A 23705-nucleotide genomic window follows, 5' to 3' on the forward strand; every position below is an offset into this window, starting at 1 on the left:
GCCTAAACGCCACCGAAGGATGATGACGATAGCTGAGAAGGTAACGCTTCTCGACATGTTAAAAGATGGTGGAAGTTACGCGGCCGCCGGCCGCCATTTTGGCATCAACGAATCCACCGTTCGCTACATCAAGAAGGACGAGGCGAACATTAGAAAGACTGCTGCAATCACCTTTAGCAGATCAGCGAAGCGAGTCGTTACAACGCGTAATAAAACGATCGTACGCATGGAAGGTGCTTTAGCTGTGTGGATTGCCGACTGCCGGAAGAAGAACATAGCGTTGGATACGAACACCATCCAAACAAAGGCTTTGAGCTTATATGAGAATTTTGCTGCAAAGGAACCTAAAGACGACGACAGCAACCATGCTGAAGATGATGATGATGCAGATGATCCTCAACCAGGGACATCCACTGATTCCCAGCCTCAGAAACGTTTTTCCGCAAGCAAAGGATGGTTCGCGAAGTTTCAGAAACGCTTCGCCCTGAAAAGCGTTTCCCTGCATGGGGAGTCTGCTTCCGCTGACACTGCCGCTGCTGAAACTTACGTGAACCAGACTTTCAAGAACATTATCGCTGAAGGTGGATACAAGCCGGAACAAGTCTTTAATATGGATGAAACCGGCTTGTTTTGGAAGAGAATGCCGTCGCGAACTTTCCTGTTCAAAGAGGAAGCCAAAGCCTCTGGCTTTAAGGCATTCAAGGATCGCGTTACCCTCGTGATGCGTGGCAATGCTGCTGGATTTTTGTTAAAGCCGGGGCTTATTTATAAGTCGAAAAATCCTCGCGCTTTGAAAAATAAAAATAAGAATCTCCTTCCCGTGTACTGGATGCATAATCAAAAAGCATGGATTACGAAGATGCTGACCTCCAACTGGTTCCACCAGTGTTTCATCCCGCAAGTCCATGAATATCTCTTAGAGAAGGGCTTGCCATTCAAGATCCTTCTCCTTATGGATAACGCTGGTGGACACGCAACTGACCTGTCGCGTGAGGGCGTTCAGGTTGAGTTCCTGCCACCCAACACCACGTCATTACTGTAATTCAACCAATGGACCAGGGGGTTATCAGGGCGTTCAAGGCCCTCTACACGAAGAATACCTTGGCGGACCTCGTTGCGTGTGTGGATGCTGCCCAAGATGACGAGGATGAAGACTTCAACTTGAAGGCGTACTGGCGGCAGTACACCATAGCCACGTGCCTGCAGAATATTCAAAAGGCACTTCAAGAGATGAAACCTGCAACCGTAAATGCGAGCTGGAAGAAGCTGTGGCCCGATATTGTTTACGACGACAAGGGATTTACTCCGTCGGAAATCCAACACTGCAATACGGAAATCTGTGCAGTTGGCTGCCATAATTGGAGGTGACGGGTTTGGCGACATGACGACTGAAGACGTCGACGAGTTGTTGGACTGCCATTCCCAGCCCCTAACTGACGCAGACCTCGAAGACCTGACGAAATCGGCAAGTGAGGAAGAGAGTGAGGGTACCCAGGAAGAGACCCAAGAAAATGTCGAAGAAACGGGCTTAACATTAGAACGGCTTGCCAAGTTCTGCAACCATATGAAGGAGGCGAAAGAAATGTTACAAGAGTGGGACGAGGATATGGTTCGCTCGATGCAATTCTCAAATAAGGTCGATGACATCATGACTCCCTACAGGATGCTCTTGGATCGAAAAAAGAAGCAGCGGCAACAACTTCCGATCACAATGTTCTTCCAGCCTCGCAAAAAAGAGCCAGTTCCTCCTGCTAGTACGCCTTCGGAAGAAATTGAAGAAGTTGAAGAGGTGTCCCAGGAAAAGACACCTCCGTCTGAAGAGACGTAAAATACTATCATTGACTGCACAGTAGAACACATCATCAGCTTCATCATCATCATTTCTACTGTGCAGCAAATTCATCGCCATCGTCATTCAAGTTTTTCTTGAACTTCTTTCGTGGTGAGTACAGTAACAATCTTTATTTTTTACTTTAACCTGTTTTATAGTTTAGTAATGTACGTACTGTATGCATTAAGTTAAAGGGAAGGTTTTAAAAGTCTACATGTTGTAACCTATCATATTTTTTTTGTTTAAAATTTACATTTACGTACGTAAAACAATCTCTCTCTCTCTCTCTCTCTCTCTCTCTCTCTCTCAAATTGTTTTCCTGCTTTGCTACGTACAAGTACTGTATAATTTATATTTGTAAGGTAACATATTTTGTAAATGCTTTTACTGTAAATACTGTATGTACTGTATCATTATTTATCACTATCATCATGCGCGTTAAATGCCTTGTTTGTTCTGAGCGTGGTTGTTTACTGAGCGTACACGCCGTCGTTTCAGGCGGCGTCATAAAGAAAAAGATTTCATTTGGAAGTCCTAAGAAAAATACGTAAACTAAAACATTGGTAATAAAAAAATCAACATACAGTACTGTATAATCAATATAATCGATGCAAAAACTAACCTATACGTACATATATGTGTACACTAAATGAGTTTGTTTCTTCATTATGATCAGAGATGAACGTAAACAAAACATTGGTTGCCATTTTTTATCGTGCTTTTTAGGTGTTTAGGAAACACATGATATAAAATCGCCTTTAATATTTGTGCCTGTTTTAGTTTAGGGTGCTGTAGTACATGCATTAAGTGTTCTGTACATTAAAGGGTGGTTTGTTAACAGTACTACGTACATGGGAAGGTTTTAAAAGTCCGAATATACATGTTAAATAAATAGGTAAATATGCTGTCACTACTTCGCGGATTTTCACCTATCGCGCCCGCGTCTGGAACCTATCTACCGCGATAAACGAGGGTTCACTGTATAGTACTTCTTCATAAGTTCCCAGATGTACTTTTACAACATGTATCCCCATCCCCTTTTCTCCTCAGTTTCATCATGGCTTCGATATGTAAAGGTTGTTCTCTGAGGGATTGAGAGAGACACTCCCTCTTTATCGGAGAAAATAAACGAGCATAAGAGTTCCTAAAGAAACATGGAGTCATCCCTTCAGACGTACAATGCCCTTTCTGGCAACAGCCGTGTGTCTTTAGATCTCAAGTTAATCAGTGGGCTTGTAATAAATAAGTCTAGGTTGCTAAGAAGGGAGAGCGGCGTACAGTACATGCGGTTTTCCCGTAACCACATTTAAGGGCACTTTCTTAGAAAAGGCTCACGTTCAAGCATGGGAAATACTGCTGTTCATGAGTCGTTTCCTTGAAAGGGCCTTTTTGCATGGCAATATCACCCATAACATTAGCTGGACATTACAAACTTCGGTTAACTGGAGATCTTATTGTTCGGAAGTCACAGAAAATCATTGCCAGAACTTTCCGGCTATTGGTGGGCCTGGCATTGTCGAAGTGGATGAATCCAAGTTTGGGAGGTCGAAATATAACAGAGGTAAGCCTTTGTCTGGTATGTGGGTGTTCGGTGGCATGGAGCGGGAGAGAAAAAAAATGTTAGTGGTCTGTTTGGTGGACCAACCAAGAAATGCTGAGACCCATGTGTCCCTGATGCAACATTATGTCAAGGCAGGGAGCGTAATCCACAGTGATTCCTGGAAAGGATACAAAGATCTCGCCACTGCGGGGTATGTGCACCTCACTGTGAATCATTCAGAAAACTTTGTGGATCCCAAGACAGGTGCACATACTCAAAACATCGAAAGGCTGTGGCGGGATATCAAGAGTTACGTTCTCCGTGGCGGAATTCTAAAAGAATATTTTATTCAATATTTACCTCGTTATGTCTTTATCCGCCAGGTAAAAATTATTATAATACGTATTTTGATGTTTCATTTTTCAATAATTAGCAAACTAGTGTGTGCTTATTTTTCCAGTACAAGAGGTCCGAGTGCCTACATAATTTCCTGCTTCAAGTCCCCAAACTGTAGCCCACCCATCTACATTCACGACAGGGTCAGTGATAGTTCCTTCTTTTTCAACCTCCCAAACTTAAGATAAGGATTTACATGTGAATTGTCATTTCGCTTTAGTTTGTAACCTGGGAAAGATATCGCCCTGTCACCAAAAACTACATTCACCCCTAATCAAGGTCAGAAATGCATAGAACACAAGATAACGAGTAGGAAAAATATATGGTTCATGTATTTGGCTAGAAATTAAAGTATCATATTTACCGTTGTGACCTAGGAAGGGGTCCAAGGGTTTGCGACATGGGAACTACTAGGTTAGGTTAGGTTGGATTTTGCACACCCAAACTCCCACCTGTGTACGTCGGAAAGGGGGTTACCAACATGTTCATATACAGTGTTCCTAGTATGTAGAATGATGGAACGTGTGAAATTTCAGTTATTTGATATTGTATGCAATGCAAAGCCCAGAACTAGGGTTTTCTTGGTGTTCCAACACGTTTCTTGTTGGCTATTCTCACACGTTTCCGACATTCATGCGCCAAGTGGTCCTAGTATGTAGATTCTTGGGAAAAGCATTTGCATGACTCGTGAATTTATTATTTCCTTCGTTTATAATTCCTGTGAATAAACAACCAATTTATGACGCTTTTTACTCGATTTACTGGCAATCCCCAACCTGTCCCAACAAACTACGAAGGGTCCCCAACATATTCTGAAACATGCTTAAATTATTTACATTTTTTGTCCTTCGATAGTGTGGATTTGACAATTAACATGGGATATGCTGTCATACTCTAAATACCCAAGAATGTACACAACAAACATCTTCTAGGTCCTGTAACACATAGGGTTTCCCTGTGATAGAACCATGAAAACAGCCCTCAAAGAAAAGCACTGTAACCATCTACCAGGAATTTCAAGTTAGATATTTAACTGTCCTTATGAAATATAGTTTTTCGACACCAACTTGGGTAGTTTGTAGCGCTACGGCCAAGCGTCCTAATTTGCTTATTATCGCTCCGACTGTTATCTTGTATAGAATAAAAACGTTTGGAAATGGTCTACGGATCTTAAATATGTTGTGTAAGGGGGGGGGGGGTCCCACCTGGGTAAGGACACGGCTTTTAGCATACGTTAGGTGGGTTTTTTAAGTTAGCTTCTCCCGTCGTACTCGTAGGTAAGGAAACTTTTGTGTAAGGGGGGGTGGGGTCTGGGGGGGCGCAGCCCCCCTGGGTAAGGATACGGCTTTTAGCATAGGTTAGGTGGGTTTTTTTAAGTTAGCTTCTCCCGCCAAAATCGTTTTTAGAACGACGGCCACAGTTCAGAATATTCCCGTTTTCTACGGAATCTGGCCGTCACCCTACAAAAGCTCCCCAACTTTGTTCAAAAGATCTAAAATAACACTTAGAACACCTCTTAGTTTCTCAGAGAAGATCAAGGTTTATAAATATTACCAATACAGCTTTAGAAATTTACCATTACCTACAAAAAATATGGCATAGCATATTCTTAAATAAAATACAAACTAGAAAAATATTCACAACCGGAACACTTCCACATGCAGAACTAAAGTATAAAAGAACTAGCCTACCCAACAAAAAAATAGGCCAGCCTACCACTAGCCTGCTGTACAGGTGACATTTCCAAGGCTTATCTTCACCACGGGATAGTAGGTTAGGCTTAGGCTACGCAACCCTACCTTTCAGCAGCAAGAGATAGGCCTAGATTACTTCACTTTGTCACAATGGTCGAGTACTGACAATGATAAAATGTGGAAAAGAGAAGATTTAAATCCCCCGCCATAGGACAGACCCAAACACCAACTGCGTCTTGTTGTCGATATTTTCGACGCTTCCTTTACACTTGGTTTTATCACTTTTTCCATCTATTGTGGCTCATTCAGCGCCTATGAGATTCAAAGAATTATGTAGATAAAAAATCGAGTGACAAACCTCCGAAACCCCGTTAAAATTATCCATTATTTAGGCGAAATTTGCTCCCCTTCCCGCTACATGTCGAGGAAAAACAACAAGGCTCGGTTGGTTGTGTCTACTGATAATCATTCGACGGTAAATAAGTTATCAAAAAAAATTAATAATCACCAATTAAATTCAATATTAGGTTATGATAAATATCATTATTATCTATAAATATAAAGATATCTCAAAATAAATCTGAACAAGAAAAATTATATACAAGGCATTTTAGTGACGTCATAGGACCTTGATTCACCTTAGACTGTATTGCTCAGAGATAATTCTTACCGAAATGTCTCTTCAGTGTTTGAAAAATGTTAATCACTTCTCTGTTATGAAATATTCCAAAATACAATAAAGATTGTCTTTTTAGATTTAAAATGTATAATTACTGTCTGTACTTTTTTTTTAATTATTGAAGACCATCAATTTCTTGCCTGTTCATTTACAACTTTCATGAAATCTTGGTATATGTAGTAATTATTTTTCTATATTTCTCTATAGATAAGTTTTTTTTTTTTATAATCATATATGTCAGTCTGCATTGTTTCTCCTTTTTTCGGTGTCACAGTAAGCAAAGTGGTATATTACGTCTTGCTTCCTTAAGTTTTTATTCATTCTTGCTCACACATTTACCAATTATTCGTTCATTATTTTCTATTCCCTTTTATGGATCTTTGCTATAGCCATTTATTTTTCATACCGGAATAAAACCTATAAAAGAACTTATTACAAGATAAGCAAGGGCAAGAGAGACTCTTTAGCTATGGTAAGCAGCTCTTCTATGAGGACACTCTAAAATCAAACCATTGTTCTGTAATCTTGGGTAGTGCCATAGCCTCTGTACCATGGGCTTCCACTGTCTTGGGATAGAGTTCTCTTGCTTAAGGATACACTCGAGCACACTATTCTATCTAATTTCTCTTCCTCCTGTTTTGTTAAAGTTTTTATAGTTTATTTAGGAAATATTTATTTCATTGTTAATTATCTTAAAATTTTCTAGTTTTCCTTGTTTCCTTTCCTCACTGAGCTATTTTCCCTGTTGGAGCCCCTGGGCTTATAGCATCCTGCTTTTACAACTAGGGTTGTAGCTTAGCAAATAATAATAATAATAATAATAATAATAATAATAATAATAATAATGTATTACTGGTGTTGGGTTTAGTACTCAATACAACAGAGAAACCCTAGTTGATTACATTTTTATTCTTGATTTGTCTCTATGTACTCAAAATACCTGATTGCATTTAAAGTACGGTCCAATGGTATTTTCCCTTACTTTTATTTTGATTAGCAATTCATAATAGTTACAATGCCAAAATTTCTGGCAAATGAATTAATGCATAACTAGTCTATCAAACCAGTGCAATATTTACTATCCACCTACAGTTTATTATTTCTTAATCACGCACTTCTTATCTATAATAGTAATTTATGGACATTACAATTCTTATCTTGAATAAACCCTTTTAATATATCCATCCACAAAAATAAAATCTATTTCTAAAAGAATGCCTGAATAAACTAGAACTAGAAACAAATGTTAACACAAGACACACGAGTGACAAACATAGGCTATCTGAACCAAGAACAAATAGTAAATTTGGTGAAAGGGCTTTTAGCTACTGTGCGCCTAGACATTATAATAAACTGCCAACTGAAATGAAGGACCTAAAGGGAGCAATTGAATTTAAGAAGAAACTAAAGACATTACTTTTCACAAGATCATATGATTTGGAAGATGCTACAATCAAAGAATTGTATAAGTTATAATGAAAATGTTTCGTTAGATGATTAATATGGAACCGCCCGAGAAGTAGTAGTTCACTCGACTTTAGTGGAGGGTTGGATCTAAACCCAAAACAAGTAAAGTAAGTAAAGTAATGATATTAACACAGTGTCCACTAACTTTATTTTCTATTGTACTATTTTAACAATCGACATCTGGCATATTATTATTATTATTATTATTATTATTATTATTATTATTATTATTATTATTATTATTATTATTATTACTTGCTAAGCTACGATCCTAGTTGGAAAAGCAGGATGCTATAAGCCCAGGGGCTCCAACAGGGAAAATAGCCCAGTGAGGAAAGGAAACAAGGAAAAATAAAATATTTTAAGAACAGTAACAACATTACAATCAATATTTCCTATATTAATTACAAAAAAAATTAACAAAACAAGAGGAAGAGAAATAAGTTAGAAGTGTGCCCGAGTGTACCCTCAAGCAAGAGAACTCTAATCCAAGACAGTGGAAGGCCATGGTACAGAAGCTATGGCACTACCCAAGACTAGAGAACGCTGGTTTGATTTTGGAGTGTCCTTCTCCTAGAAGAACTGCTTACCATAGCTAAAGAGTCTCTTCTATCCTTACCGAGAGGAAAGTGGCCACTGAACAATTACATTGCAGTAGTCAACAGCTTGAGAGAAGTAAAATTGTTTGGAGTGTGAATATCTGGTGTCCATGTTTTCTCTTCAGCAGTAAATTGTATCTCATTAAATTCCTTATATATGAATGATATGGCTCCTTTCTTTTTTCAGTTTACCTCCGACATGATCTTTCATAAAAGTATACTGTTACTTTAAGGACCGCTTTCCTGGTCCTATCGCGTAGGGGAACGAGTCTCTACAAGAACTACAAAATCAGTTTATCGTCTACATTCTTAGGTATTTTGCAAATCACATTGCATTACGTGTTTATTGTCAAAGCCACATTATCGAAACTCTTGGAGAACGAGTCTTCGTTTTCTTCTTGAACAAAATATTTCTCATTTATCAGTTCTCGAATTAGAATATTTTTTTTTTGTTCTCATAACAGATTGAATAATTACATAGGTGATATTTATGACAACCTTAGCATCCATGGTCTGTATAACTTATAATATCTTAAATTCAAAATCATGTGCGTTGCAATTTCTGGTGATTCCCAGACTCGGGTTCGAGTCCCGCTCAAAGTTGTTAGTTTTTTTTGGTTGCCGCAACCTCACCATCCTTGTGGGCTTAGGATGGGGGGTGGGGAGGGGCGGTTGGGGGAGCCTATAGGTCTAACTGTTGCGTCATCAGCAGCCATTGCCTGGCCCTCCTTGGTCCTAGCTTGGGTGGAGAGGTGGCTTGGGCGCTGATCATATGTATATATGGTCAGTTTCTAGGGTATTGTCCTGCTTGCTAGGACAATGTTACTGTCTCTTACCTCTGCCATTCATGAGCGACATTTAAACCTTTATGGTATTCAGGTTTGCTCAAACTAGGCGCTGTATGACCGACTTTTGATCAGAGTGTTTTTCGTAATAATTGTTCCTTTCAAGTATAAGAAAATTTTACAAAATGCTTTAGAAATATCATAAGAAATTTACACCTTGTAGCCTCTACAAAAGATGACATTTCGATATCTTCGGCCACGCCATCGTAATCTCATTCTGATGACGAGGATTCCATGGTTCTTAGCGGGGAAGAAGAACAAGGTAAAAACAAAGAGAGCTTCTACCTTTTACAGTAGTCTACTTTTATAAAGTCCTGAAGGAGCTGTGAATCGAGTCGAACAAAAGAATATTAATAACAGTGACCGAGGTATGATAATGGGCATGCCCTATTACGGCGGTTTACTGAACTTCTCAATGAAGAGGTGTGAATAAAAAAAAAGTTGTTATTCGTGGAATTGAAATCGTAAATAGAGAAGAAAATTCTTAGCTCTTGGTAGGAAGGGAAATGGTATTTTAGTTTATCAACATAAACAAGAATCATTATAGATATGTCCTATCTCTGGCTGTATTTAGAACATTGGAGAGAGAGAGAGAGAGAGAGAGAGAGAGAGAGAGAGAGAGAGAGAGAGAGATTCTGGTAGTAAGGAAAAAGATATCTTAGTTTCTGTAACAAAAACGAAAATTATAATAGATACTCTTATGTCTTATCTTTGGCGGGACAAAGAACAATGAAACGAGAGAGAGAGAGAGAGAGAGAGAGAGAGAGAGAGAGAGAGAGAGAGAGAGAGAGAGAGAGAGAGAGAGAGAGAGCATAAGCCTAGCTGACATGGTTTACCAACACATCTAATCAGCCATTCAGAGAGTGTTTTAGACTAAAATTTACATCTAGACAAGCGGTAGTTTTGGCAAGAAATTCATTCAATAGGAAAAATTATGAAATTATTGAATGATTTCAACTGAATATATGGAGTTTATGATATTGAATCTCATAAATTGGTGAAACATTTGTCAAATTTTTCATTGAATAAAAAGCAAATGAGAAAGTTTTAAAATTTTTGGTGATCAATCTTTTCTAGTCTTGGGTAGTGCCATAGCCTCTGTACCATGGTCTTCCACTGTCTTGGGTTAGAGTTCTCTTGCTTTAGGATACACTCGGGGACACTATTCTATCTTATTTCTCTTCCTCTTGTTTTTTCTTTTAAAGTTTTTGTTTTAATGTTACTGTTCTTATAAAAATTTTTCCTTGTTTCCTTTCCTCACTGGGTTATTTTCCCTGTTGGAGCCCCTGTGCTTATAGCATTCTGCTTTTCCCATTACGGCTGTAGCTTAGCAAGTAATAATAATAATAATAATAATAATAATAATAATAATAATAATAATAATAATACACCAAATAGTCTTGCCTAGTCTTTACAGATTCTCCTCTGTCCTCATACATCCGGCAACACTTGAGATTATCAAACAATTTTTCTTCACCCAAGGGGTTAACTACTGTATTGTAATTGCTCAGTAGCCACTTTCCCCTTGGTAAGAGTAGAAGAGACTCTTCAGCTATGGTAAGCAGCTCTTCTAGGAGAAGGACACTCCAAAATCTAACCATTATTCTCTAGTCTTGGGTAGTGCCATAGCCTCTGTACCATGGTCTTCCACTGTCTTGTGTTAGAGTTCTCTTGCTTGAGGGTACACTCGGGTAGACTATCCTATCTAAATTCTCTTCCTCTTGTTTTGTTAAGGTTTTTAATAGTTTATTTTACTTTTCCTAGTTTCTTTCCTCACTGGGCTTTTATCCCTGTTGGATCCCCTGTGCTTATAGCATCCTGCTTTTCCAACTAAGGTTGTAGCTTAGCAAGTAATAATAATAATAATAATAATAATAATAATAATAATAATAATGTTTCAATTATTTCATTCTACCATGTGTTGAGTATCATTCTCCTGACTGGTCTTCAAGTGGTGACTCTCATCTTGATTTGTCAGACAAAAACTGGTTGTCTATCAAATTCCTTATGCCTGATTTGGATATTAATCTCTGGCACCGTCGTTCAGTTAGTTCTGTATATATTGTATAAGATTATATATATATATATATATATATATATATATATATATATATATATATATATATATATATATATATATATGTATATAGTGTGTGTGTGTGTGTGTGTGTGTGTGGGCGTGCGTGCGCAAGTGCACAAAATCCCTAATGCAGATTGATGACCATAAACATGAGGATTAAGTGTAACAGCTGCACGTAAAACACTTGCATATTTGGAAACAAGTGTTCTAGATGCAATAGGAGAACGTCCACTAGTCACTTAAGATATGTTTAGATTCCTCCGCTATTTTGCTAACATTTACGTAGAAAATATCGATGTTTATTAAACGGGATTTAGAATAAGGGGTTGATATATATCTTGAAAACCGCAAAGTTAAAGTATTAATATCAAACGTTGAATCTGAGACAAGGAAACTAACCAAAAGAGTGCCCCAAGGCAGTGTACTAGGCCCTCTCCTGTTTGAAATTTACACGATTGAACTAACAAATATACTTGAAACTCACAGAGTTAAGTTTAAAATATACGCTGATGATACACAATTCTATTTCCTAATAGCATCAGTTGATGAAGCTGAAAGAAAGAGACATGAAATAATGAATGACATTAAGGCTTGGATGTTAACAAAAAAGCTCAAGCTCAATGAAGATAAAAGTGAATGTATTATTTTTGGAAATGAAAAAGATATAAAAAGAATTGAATGCTTCCAAAGAATTGAAATAGGTCAATCGATCATTGACCTAAAGAAATCCGTCAGAAATCTTGGAGTAATCATGGATGATAGACTGACAATGAATGAACATATAAATAATATGGTAAGAAATTGTAACTATCACATTAAAAACATAGCATTTATTAGTAAATACTTAGATGAAAAATCTATGGCCATACTCATTAATCACCACATATTTTCAAGAATTGATTACTGCAACTCACTGTTCTATGGCTTACCAAATTATCAGCTGAAGAAAATTCAGAGAGTACAAAACAGAGCCGCTAGATTAATAAAAGGACTACACAATAGAGATAGAATTACCCCTGCACTAATTAAATTACACTGGCTTCCGGTAAAGGCGAGAATTGAATACAAGCTACTCTTACTAACGTTTAAGATACTGAACCAAAATGAACCAAAATATCTGAAAGAATGGCTGAACAAACTAGAAATAGAAACAAATGTTACCATAAGACACATGAGTGACAAACATAGACTGTCTGAACCAAGAACAAATAGTAAATTTGGTGAAAGGGCTTTTAGCTACTGTGCGCCTAGAGTCCTAGACATTATAATAAACTGCCAACTGAAATGAAGGACCTAAAGGGAACAATTGAATTTAAGAAGAAACTAAAGACATTACTTTTCACAAGATCATATGATTTTGAAGATGCTACAATCAAGGAATTGTATAAGTTATAATGAAAATGTTTCGTTAGATGATTGATATGGACCCGCCCGAGAAGTAGTTCACTCGACTTCAGTGGAGGGTTGGATTACCCAAAACAAGTAAACAAGTAAGATCGAAGAAGAAGTCTTACGGGCTGCCAACGCAAGAGCCCGTATCTTACGCAAGGTAGAGCGATATAAAACGATCGAACAAGATCGAAATACTGAAGGAATCTGATCAAACAGAAACTATGAGTGAAGTTATGAATGTAAAATTCAAGTAGGCATATTCTTACGAGTAAGATGGAGGCAACAAAAGTGCTGATACGTCAATACATTTCAAATACTGATCAAGATTGCAGCGAGTGTCAGCATCGGTCTAACGTGAAAATATATGATAGACTCAAATAGATTGAATACGATACCTTTCAGTGATTTTGTTGGTGAAACCTACCAATCTGTCGAAGTAATCTCCTCTTGGAGATTACCTTCGTGTATCTTTTCATGGAGTGAGTCAATATACCCAAGCAGCTTTGTAACACCCAATAGGCGACTCCCTCTCAAATATTGTCTGCATTGATTGAGACTTGACTCTACCTCCATTTTATATCAATGTAAAAAGACCATCAAGTTGCCCTTCCATCGGCCTGAGAGAGAGAGAGAGAGAGAGAGAGAGAGAGAGAGAGAGAGAGAGAGAGAGGGGGGGGGCTCTATCAAGCGACGATTGTAAATTGAAAAATTAGTTACCATTAGTCGTGATAAAACCTCAGATTAGTCAACGTTACTCAAATTAGCCACGGAGAAAAACATTCGTAGCTGTACATTCCATAAAGAAAAACGAAATAAAAATTATATACTAACTCTTCAATAACAGGTTTCCTTTTTTTCTTTTTTTTTCTTTTTGCAAATGTTTCGGTTAAAACTAGTTTAAGCCCGAAGCCATATTAGTAGAATGGTTCAACAAGTACTTACCAGTTAAAACTAGTTTATTGCATTTTAATAGTACCTGGATGCAAGTCATAAACCAGGGAAAAAAATTTGAATAGTTCGCATGAAAATATTAGCTTCTATGCAATAACAATTTACGAATGACAGCCCTACGAAGAGGTAACGCACAGTGTGAATCGGCCTTATAACGAATCATTCTTTTAACGGCTCGTGTATTCATATATCATACTGAAAACTATGTTCTTTGATATTTGTAAAAATATTTAGAATTATATCTTTTTTATTCAAGTATAGACCATTGTTGTTTTGTGAAAATAATTGCAAATTGTTTCTCTGTTAGTACGATATTTTAGGCACCGATATACTCATACCATCGCCAGCTTGCCAGAGATTGTCCATAAACGGGTACAGGTCACTCATGAATGGCAGAGGCAAGGGACAGTGACATTGCCCCATCGAGCAGGACAATGTCTTAGAGACTGATCAGCGTGCAAGCCTCCTCTCCACCTAAGCTAGGACCAAGAAGGGCCAGGCAATGGCTGCTGATGACCTGGCAGATAGACCCAAGATCTATACATATATAGACTTGGATAGACCTATATGCTCCTACAAAGCCCCCATCCTTAACTCACAAGGATGGTGAAGTTGCAGTGACCAAAGGAAATAACGAGTTTGAGCGGGACTCGAAACCCAGTCTGGCGGTCCACAGTCAGGGACGTTACCACATCGGCCACCACATCCCTGATTTAGGAAAAGAGAAGTATCTGTCAAAGTTGGACCAAGTACATTTCTAGAATTATTTTGGGATTCAGTTTTTTGATAAAGATGATTAGGTTAACTAGAGCCGTAATAAAAGAAGTACGTTGGCCTATGGGAGCAAGGGCTGTTGGCCTATGGAAGCAAGGGCTTTTGGCCCTGGAGCAGCCTATGTCCTTAAGCAGACCTGCTGTGCTAATCAGAAACAGCCAGGGTAAAGCAGGGTTTACACGATCAAACGATTCGTCGAACCCGATTGACGAACCTGCTTGTCAAACGGTTCGAAGAGGTGGAGTCAACCACAAATGCATAAGGTTTGTGGACAATGAAGCCCCGCCCACAAAAGTCAGGCGAGAACAGACTTTCTTCGAACCGTTCGACGAGCGTGTTCGACAACCGAATACCCGAATACACGTTCGATCATCACTTGAATTCAAACACTTATCTGTCGAACCGCGTTCGACGAACCGTTCGACCGTGTAAACCCGTCTTAAGCTATTTTCCATGATTGGCACTGGAGCTACCTGTAGCAAATTCATCTGGCCTTAAGTCAGCATTGGCGCCTGAAGAAATCAACAAAGTTTACCCTCTTGTGTAAAGCATATAGCTATTATACAGATAATTGTATCTCCAAGAGACTGCAACCTGGCATGAAATAAGAAAGCTAAACATCTTTAACTTCATGTTTAACTAATAATTCGGTTTTTAAGAAATTATACTCTAATGTTGGTTCAAAGAGGTGTTTTGGAGCTTAGCTTTGACTCTCTTATGTCATAGGATAGAATCTTTGTATAATGACATACCTTGGATATATCAAGACATGCAAACGAAAAGAATAAAAGTCTATGCTTAAAAAATGAGTTCACGGTTAGTGCGTTTATTCACTCTCAAATATTTTTTTTTTCAAGTGATTTATAGTTTGAATGATATTATCATTATCTTCACTAGCCGAGTTAAAACCATAGTTGGAAAAATAGAGTACTACAAGCCCCAGGGCACCTACAGGGAAAACAGTTCAGTGCGGAAAGGAAATAGAGAAATAACGAATAAACTATTGTATATATGAAAACTAATATAAAGATAAAAAAATGAATCATGTTCAGTAACAACGTTAAATAGATAAATCATGAATAAACTATTAAACGAGACTTGTGTCAGCCTATTCAACAGAAAAGCATTTCACAATCTGATCACAGCTGGAATGAAACTTGTAGCATGCCGAGTAATATTGACCCTCAAGGAGAGGGTAAGCCTATTAAAATTAACTACATACTAAGTAGGCCTATTATGTACTGAATCATCTGAATGGTGCATGATGGGAAGATATAAATGCAAATGAGGGTCAGAGTGAGGAAATATCTTGTTGCAAGTAACTGAATGACGGAGGTAAAGATTAATATCAAGACCAGGTATAAGAAATTTAATAGACCGCGAGATTTTGTTCAATAAATTAATGAGAGTCAGCAGCTGAAGACCAGCCAAGATAACGATATTTAAAACATGGCAGAATGAAAGCATTACAATATTTTCTCAGGACTTCCATGGATTTTAAATGTGTGTGTGTGTGCGTATGCTTTAGTTTATGCATTAGACCCAAGTTTATTACTCAACTGCAACTTTGCACTTACAAAGTAATGCTCCTCTTGTAAGTTCAAGGGCCCAACCTCAGAATTCTACTGTGAGACTAAACTTGTAATCTCATGTTTGATAGTAACTGCTAATATTCTCAATCTTAGAACTCAAGTATAATCGTAGGTTCGACCTGATATCAGTGTATCTTTCATGCAAGAATATAGCCATTTTCTTTTTGCAGGCAAAGATCATTGAGCTATGAAATTTTGAATATAAATTCGTTCTTTAAATAGTTTTCTTATTTAATTCAATTATTTTTCTAGATTCTTGAACGCTTATCCAGAAAAGTGATGCATGAGACTATACATCCAGTTCATTTTTCGTGATTTGAATGATACTTGACAAAATGGATTTTGAGCCCGGACTGTTTCCTTTGAAAACAAGCATCGTTGTAAATTTGTATGTCATTCTAAGAGATGATTTACGTTTGAAAGTCTTTTGATTTTTTATGCATAAATAAATATCTTTAGGTTTACGATTTGTACTATACTCTCACCCTGACCTTTTTTTCTAACTTAAGATATACAATTTTTTAAAGCTATCTAAGGCTCTTGTTATTATTATTATTATGGCTAGCTGAAACCGTAGTTGGAAAAGTTCAATGTTACAAGGAAAAGCAGCCCTGCTTCTCACTTCGGGCTGCCATTAGCGCATGAGCCCGTGGCTTGACCTTTTTCATGTAATTCTCGTTCTAATAGCAGTAGCCCGTCAGAAAACAAATAGAATAAAATACAGAACATAAAAGAGAACTAATAAAACAAGTTAGTTTAGATAAAAATGTCAAACATTCAAGAAATATGTTGAAAATAAAAGGAAACTTATGTCAACTGATTAAAAAGAAAACATTTGCACGAAGTTTGAATTTCAGAAGTTCCAGCAATTCAACCTGTTTCAATTTTGATTGAGAAGATAATTCCAGAATTTGATCACAGCTAGGATAAAACGCTTATTATTTTGTGTAGTATTGAGCCTTACCAAAGAAAAGGCATATATATCATAATTAACTCTACAGTACAGTATACCTAGTAATATGTGGTGAATTGGATACATATGGGTAGATCTGAATGCAAACGTGGGTTATGATATAGAAATCCTAAATAGAACGTATAGTACAACGAGGTAATAGAGCGACAATAACAGTTATTGATATTCAGATCAGGAATAGGGAGTGTGATAACCTAGGAATTTAAGATGAGAGGTAGTTGTTAAGATGAGAGTCTGCTGCTGTAAACCAGACAGGAAATCATAAAATAATTGAAGCATATAAGCATTTTAAACAACAACTCTTTAACTGAGTCCGTTTTAATTTATTCACTTTCCAAAAGGCAATGAGCTTTATCTTTTTCTTTATTTATTTATTTTTTTTTTTTTTTTTTTTTACTAAAGAAGCACGTCTACAATCATCTGTAAATCAGACAGTGTCATTGAAACAGCAATGCCACACCCAACTATTTTGACAAATTTTCATTAACTTGTCTTTTAACAGCTGTGATTAATTCGAATCCAAAAGATACACAAAGATGTCATTCCTATCTGTTTGAAAATGTATGTATGTATGTATGTACAGTATGTATGTATGTATGTATGTCACTGTCATCATCAGCTGTTTATAGTCAACTGCAGGACAAAGGCTTCAGACACATGCATACATACATATATACATACATACATTCACACATACGTACATACATACACAAATACATACACACACACACACACACACACATATATATATATATATATATATATATATATATATATATATATATATATATATATATAAAGAGTAGGACACTCCAGGGACAGCCCGTTTAATCTTATGCAAACTTAAAAGATACTCAGATATTCCACTAGAGAACCATGACTAAGACAAATGAAGATAGAAATATTTCGTTATGGTGAATTTATTGCTCACTAGAGGAACTGATTAAATTTTGATACTTCTGCTTATTTCTATTACTTGAAGAACTTTGATTCATATTTTAATTTATCTTAAATTAAAATGAATGAGGCTACACACAAGCCTGGTAATTGCTTAGACCCCCTGACACTTGCGCGCATTTTTGCCACGCACTGGCACGCATTGATGCGCGCCAGTGCGTGCCACTTTTTGGCACGCACTGGTGTTTTTCGCGCACTGTTCACGACCAGTTCACTCCAGTTCGCGCATCGTTCACGCGACGTTCACGCGACGTTCACGCGATGGCACGAATTGGCACGCGTAGTTCGCGCATCGTTCACGACACGTTCACGCGAGTTCACTCATCATTCCGCATCGTTTCCGCATTGGTCACGCCAGTTCACGCCAGTTCACGAATTGGCCACTCCATATAAAAACGGGGCTTCTCCAACCCGAGGACATTCTTGGATTGGGTTCGGAAGAGACAACAATGCTTTCTGTCAGAGACACCATTGCATTGAGGAGAAGAAACGTATCTTTTTCGTTTGTATTTTTTGTTGCCCTTTATTTTAGTTTCAATAAAAAAGCATTTGATTTACATATAAATAGCAGACATGAAATATGTACAAGTATTAAGAAAGCATTTTATTTTAACATTAAAAGCAGCAAACATGAAAAGTTTTTAGGCTGTTGATTTTAAGGTAATAGAGAAAAAAAGTGTGTTGAAATAAGAAATCATTTTATTTTTACATTAAAACTGCAAACAGAAAAAATTTGTTTTGCCCTTCATTTTAAGGTAATAAAGAAGAATAAGTATGTTGATGAAATAAAACATCATTTTATTTTTACATTCAAACAGCAAACTTAAAAATTTCTTGGGTTTATTTTTCAGTTCATTTTTATTCAAAACAAAAGTTTTGGGTCTTGATTGGTAATAGAGGAAAATAAGTGTGTGCATGAAATAAGACATCATTTTATATTTACATTCAAACAGCAAATATAAACAATTATTAGGTTTATTTTTCTTTCCTTTTCATTAATTTTTTCGTTTCCTTTTTGTTTCTCTTCATTATAAAGTTATAGAAATAGTTTGAAATAAGACATAATTTTATTTTTACATTCAAACAGCAAATATAAAAATTTATTAGGTTTATTTTTCTTTCCTTTTCATTAATGTTTTCGTTTCCCTTTTGTTTCTCTTCATTATAAAGTTATAAAAATAGTTTGAAATAAGATATAATTTTTTTCACATTAAAACAGCAAATATAAAAATTTATTAGGTTTATTTTTCTTTCCTTTTCATTAATTTTTTCGTTTCCTTTTTGTTTCTCTTCATTATAAAGTTATAAAAATAGTTTGAAATAAGATATAATTTTTTTTCACATTAAAACAGCAAATATGAAAATTTATTAGGCTTATTTTTCTTTCCTTTTCATTAATTTTTTCGTTTCCTTTTTGTTTCTCTTCATTATAAAGTTATAGAAATAGTTTGAATTTTTAAGATATAATTTTGTTTCACATTAAAACAGCAAATATAAAAATTTATTAGGTTTATTTTTCTTTCCTTTTCATTAATTTTTTCGTTTCCTTTTTGTTTCTCTTCATTATAAAGTTATAGAAATAGTTTGAAATAAGATATCTTTTTTTTTCACATTAAAACAGCAAATATAAAAATTTACTAGGTTTATTTTTCTTTCCTTTTCATTAATATTTTCGTTTCCTTTTTGTTTCTCTTCATTATAAAGTTCACGCCACTTCCCGCATCGTTCACTCCAGTTCACTCCAATTCACGCCAGTTCCCTCACTGTTCACTCCAGTTCACTCCAGTTGGCGCATCGTTCACGGCCATTTAGTGCGTGCCAATGCGTGCCACAAACTTTAAACATTTCAAAGTTTTGGGCCCGCATGGCACGCATTGGTACGCTCTGGCACGCGAGTTTCCGCACTGTTCACGACATTTTCACGGCTCGTTCACGCGAGTTCGCGCATCAATGCGTGCCAGTGCGTGCCACGAATGCGTGCAAGTGTCAGGGGGGCTTTAGCTTTTATGTTTAGCTTTTGTATAGTAGTTTGCTTCTTATTTGTCTGAAAACAGAATTAACTCTCTTAGGAAAAGCTATATAACAATGCTCTGACTTTTTAACGTCGAATTCTACAGAGAAATGTAAAAACAAGTTTCGCAAGATAGAAGATGGCAAAATACAGAAAAAAGAAAGAAAAAAAATCTTATTAAGAATAAAAGATTTTTTTTTCACTGCTACTTAATATTCTCTTGCAATTTAGAGTTGCAAACATAAAACCTTTGAAATTTTTATTCTCATGGATTAACATACAAGTTACAGCAGTGAAGGGACTCGGTGAAAATGTTTAAGAACTAATACTGGTGAACTACGTATTTGTTAAAATTTCAACCTTGTTTTACTATACGTATAAACAAAATGTTTAGGTAGCAATAATTACTAGTTAGATGAATGGGTTATGCATAATACACATAAATCATATTTAAAGAACTCAATTACAAAGTAAGCACTATCTAGCTCAGGGGAGGGACGTAGACCTAGGCCTACGTAGAATGTATATGTTTTTGCCTTATATATACTTCAATTTATGGATAGCTGTTTGTATAGTTTTGAATGTTGATATTATAAATATATATTGTACACAGACCCCCAACTGATCCAAACAGTTGGCCTATTTTTGTCCGGCAAAGGGATTCCATTAAATCTTTCCATGCAATTTCAGACAAGCCAAAGGAAAACGTCTTCAGTTATAAAGCTCGACAGCTCTCAGATCATCAGAAAAAGTTCTCCATTATTGCGACTTACATAGCTAATACAGGTGGTCTCAAATGGCTAGCTATTTTTTGTAAGCTAATATAATTGGATCGGATATTTGATCACCATATTTGTAAAGCTTCAACGCGTGACTTCATTTGGGCGGGAAAACCATGTCATGATAAACAACATTGAAGATTGAATGTGTAAAGCTCGATATTGTTTATAAAATAGCTAGTATTCTTTATCATAATAAACAATCATACGTTCATTTGAATGATCTTTAAAGGTTTACAATGAAAATTTATTTTGATTGTTGTCCTGTTATGTCATATTACGTATTCTATTCGCATACATCGGTGCTATCAAATAACCTGCTTTAAACTTGACATTTTTCATTAAGAATGGAAAACGAACAACTTTACCACTTTACTAAAAACATTAAGATATATTTGCATGCATTTCGTAACCTCGTCATGATATGAGATGAAAAAAATCAATTTAATAAGTTTTCAACAACATTAGTTGCATTTTTTTCATTATAAACCGAATGATGATAACTTTTGAATTTTATAATAATAAACCAGTAAAGCAAAAGAGATAAGATAATGATAATTAATTGTCTGCATTCCGTAACATTTTGAAATTGAAATTGTTCAACGGATTTTGTTACGAAAGGAGGACCCAGGTTTGAATAGTTGATAACGATTCTTTTTTTAGGTACATACTTGACCTTAGCACAATATTTCTCATTTCTTTGATCTTTCGTTTTCTATTCTGACATTTATAACTTCGGGAAATTATAGTTTTTTTTTCTAAGTCCATGTAACGGTTAAGGTTAAAAACTCCTCGGTCTAAGATTATGTGAAACTAATAAACCAATTACTGATGTGTTGTTTTTCCTAGAATCATCCCATTCTAATAAAAATTGTTTGATATATATATATATATATATATATATATATATATATATATATATATATATATATATATATATATATATGTGTGTGTGTGTGTGTGTGTGTGTGTGTGTACTATATTTGAGTATCACACAGTATTCCAGTGATGTCTGGGCATATTTAGGCAAGAAAATTTGGGAATACAAAGAGGTGTTAAGAAAACCGAGAGAAATGATAGGAATTACAATTTATCAGTGGAATGATAACTAAATATTTGTGTATGTGTATGTATGAGTTCTATATTTGAATATACAAACAATATTCCAGTAATGTCTGGAAATGTAAAACCAAGAGATTCCATTCTACCTGATGAAAGGCTGTATAACATGAATGGTTATGCATTGCAGTTCGCTGCATTATACAATTTGTGTTCCACATAAGATGGAACAAGGTCTCGCTTTGTTCTGGAATGACTCAAATGAAAATAGACCCACTATATAGGCCTACTGTTAATTATGTCAATAGGAGAACATTTCAACGATTGACTAATTAATTTCACTGCTCCCCAAAGACTAAATGTAAAAAAAAAATGTCTCTAATTAATGTTACTACCACATGGACAAATACTGCAGCTTTTATTTAGCAATCAGTATTTGGATCGTGTCTAACCCTCGGAAGAAATATGAATTTACCAAAATTGAATAAATTTCCACTAATGTTTGGCACCCCCAAATAGTGTGTTTCCTGAAAAGTGACAGACAAGGTATATTATATATATTATTCCTCCAAGGTCCATCTCCATCACCGCCAGTGGCTTTGGATATAACGAGTTTATAAAAAAAAAAATCCACCATCCTTTGCTACCTCAAATAGTTTCTAGAAAAGTAAACAATGATTACGTTATATTGTACCTAATATTCCTCCAAGGTCCATCCCTAATTCCCCACCACCGCCAGTGTCTTGGAATAGTATTTTCAACCTATCTCAAGGGGTCGTTGTCAGGAGTCTCAGCCTTCAGGAGTCAGGACTATAAGTTAAACCCTGACTAAAAATTTTGTCAGTCACCCGCCAGACGCGGTCTGAGGTGGTCATGTTACTGTTGCCTAGGTGAAGGTTGGTCCTCTCGCGCGCGAGTGTTGCACCGTCTTGAAGTGGTCGAATGTTACCCAAAGTGAGATATTGCTGGATTGGGAAAGACGTTCATTGTCAGTTTGCATTTAATCAAGTTATAAGTTTACTCTGAAACTTATTTAACTTCATTTAAATTGTAAGCGTGTTTAGTGTTGTAAGTTGAATAAGAAACTTGAAGAAGAATTTTTGAAGCTGTTGGCGTTAAGGACTCAGAAAATAAGTTTATAGTTATCTTTCAATAAGGAGCCGTTTCACTTGTGAGAGCGATAGTAGCTACTAGTGAGTGGCCGATAATAGCAGTGATAGTAGCCGCCGTCCGTTTATTGGCAAGTGGTGGTGTGGCCTGGCAGGAAGAACTTTCACTAATTGTTGACATGCAGTATTTGATCACGTGACCTTCATTCCCCCCCATTCACTTAATGCCCCAGCTCGTCACATTGGCTCTCTTTTTAAGTACCGGGGATTTAGGGTAAGTTACTGACTATTGGTTTTGTTAGCATTAAGTTGATGAAATTGTTAGCCTGGGTTTAATTAAGAATTCGCTTGTTATAACGAGTGTTTTGGTACATTGGTAGTTTGATTTAGCTTTTAAGATTCGCTTTGAAACGTTGTTAGTTTAAATTTAGTTTTTAAGATGCGTTTAGAATCAGGTAGTTTAATTTAGCTTTTAAGACGCTCTTTTAAAATCTTTTTGTTTAAATTAGCTTTTAAGATGTGTTTAAAATCAGGTAGTTTAATTTAGCTTTTAAGACGCTCTTTTAATTTTTTTTAGTTTAATTTAGCTTTTAAGATGTGCTTTGAAACGTTGTTAGTTTAAATTTAGTTTTTAAGATGCATTTAGAATCAGGTAGTTTAATTTAACTTTTAAGACGCTCTTTTAAAAATTGTTTGTTTAATTTAGCTTTTAAGATTCGCTTTGAAACGTTGTTAGTTTAAATTTAGCTTTTAAGATGCGTTTAGATTCAAGTAGCTTAATTTAGCTTTTAAGACGCTTGTTAGTTTCATTTAGCTTTTAAGATGTACTTTGAAATTGTTAGTTTAAAGTTAGCTTTTAAGATTTTTCTTTTGAAATATCGGTAGTTTAATTTATCTTTTAAGATAATTAGTGTTTGATACTCTTATGAATATCACAAGTTATGGAATTATAATATCAAAATACATTTCCTGTACAC

General features: G+C 36.0%; 2 protein-coding genes across 5 annotated transcripts in view; one reads left to right on the plus strand and one right to left on the minus strand.

Moving 5' to 3' along the window:
• The window catches only part of LOC137625830 (uncharacterized), an 87061-nt gene extending 81149 nt beyond the window's left edge, over window positions 1–5912 (minus strand). For 2 of the 3 annotated variants that reach the window (XM_068356719.1, XM_068356718.1), the window contains exon 1: window positions 5820–5912. In XM_068356719.1, the coding sequence (XP_068212820.1) occupies window positions 5820–5846 (27 nt within the window). In that variant the 5' untranslated portion in view covers window positions 5847–5912. Of the gene's footprint in view, window positions 1–5483; window positions 5634–5819 lie in introns of those variants that run through there. The other variant, XM_068356720.1, reaches the window with a different exon arrangement.
• A 16539-nt stretch (window positions 5913–22451) lies between these two features.
• Window positions 22452–23705, plus strand: part of LOC137625832 (protein SpAN-like) — a 301309-nt gene continuing 300055 nt past the window's right edge. Inside the window, exon 1 of one of the 2 annotated variants that reach the window (XM_068356721.1) lies at window positions 22452–23002. The gene's annotated coding sequence lies outside the window, so the exon portion shown is untranslated. The remainder of the gene's footprint in view (window positions 23003–23705) is intronic. The other variant, XM_068356722.1, reaches the window with a different exon arrangement.

Source organism: Palaemon carinicauda, chromosome 33 (assembly GCF_036898095.1).
Source record: "Palaemon carinicauda isolate YSFRI2023 chromosome 33, ASM3689809v2, whole genome shotgun sequence".
NCBI classification, from domain to species: Eukaryota; Metazoa; Arthropoda; class Malacostraca; order Decapoda; family Palaemonidae; genus Palaemon; species Palaemon carinicauda.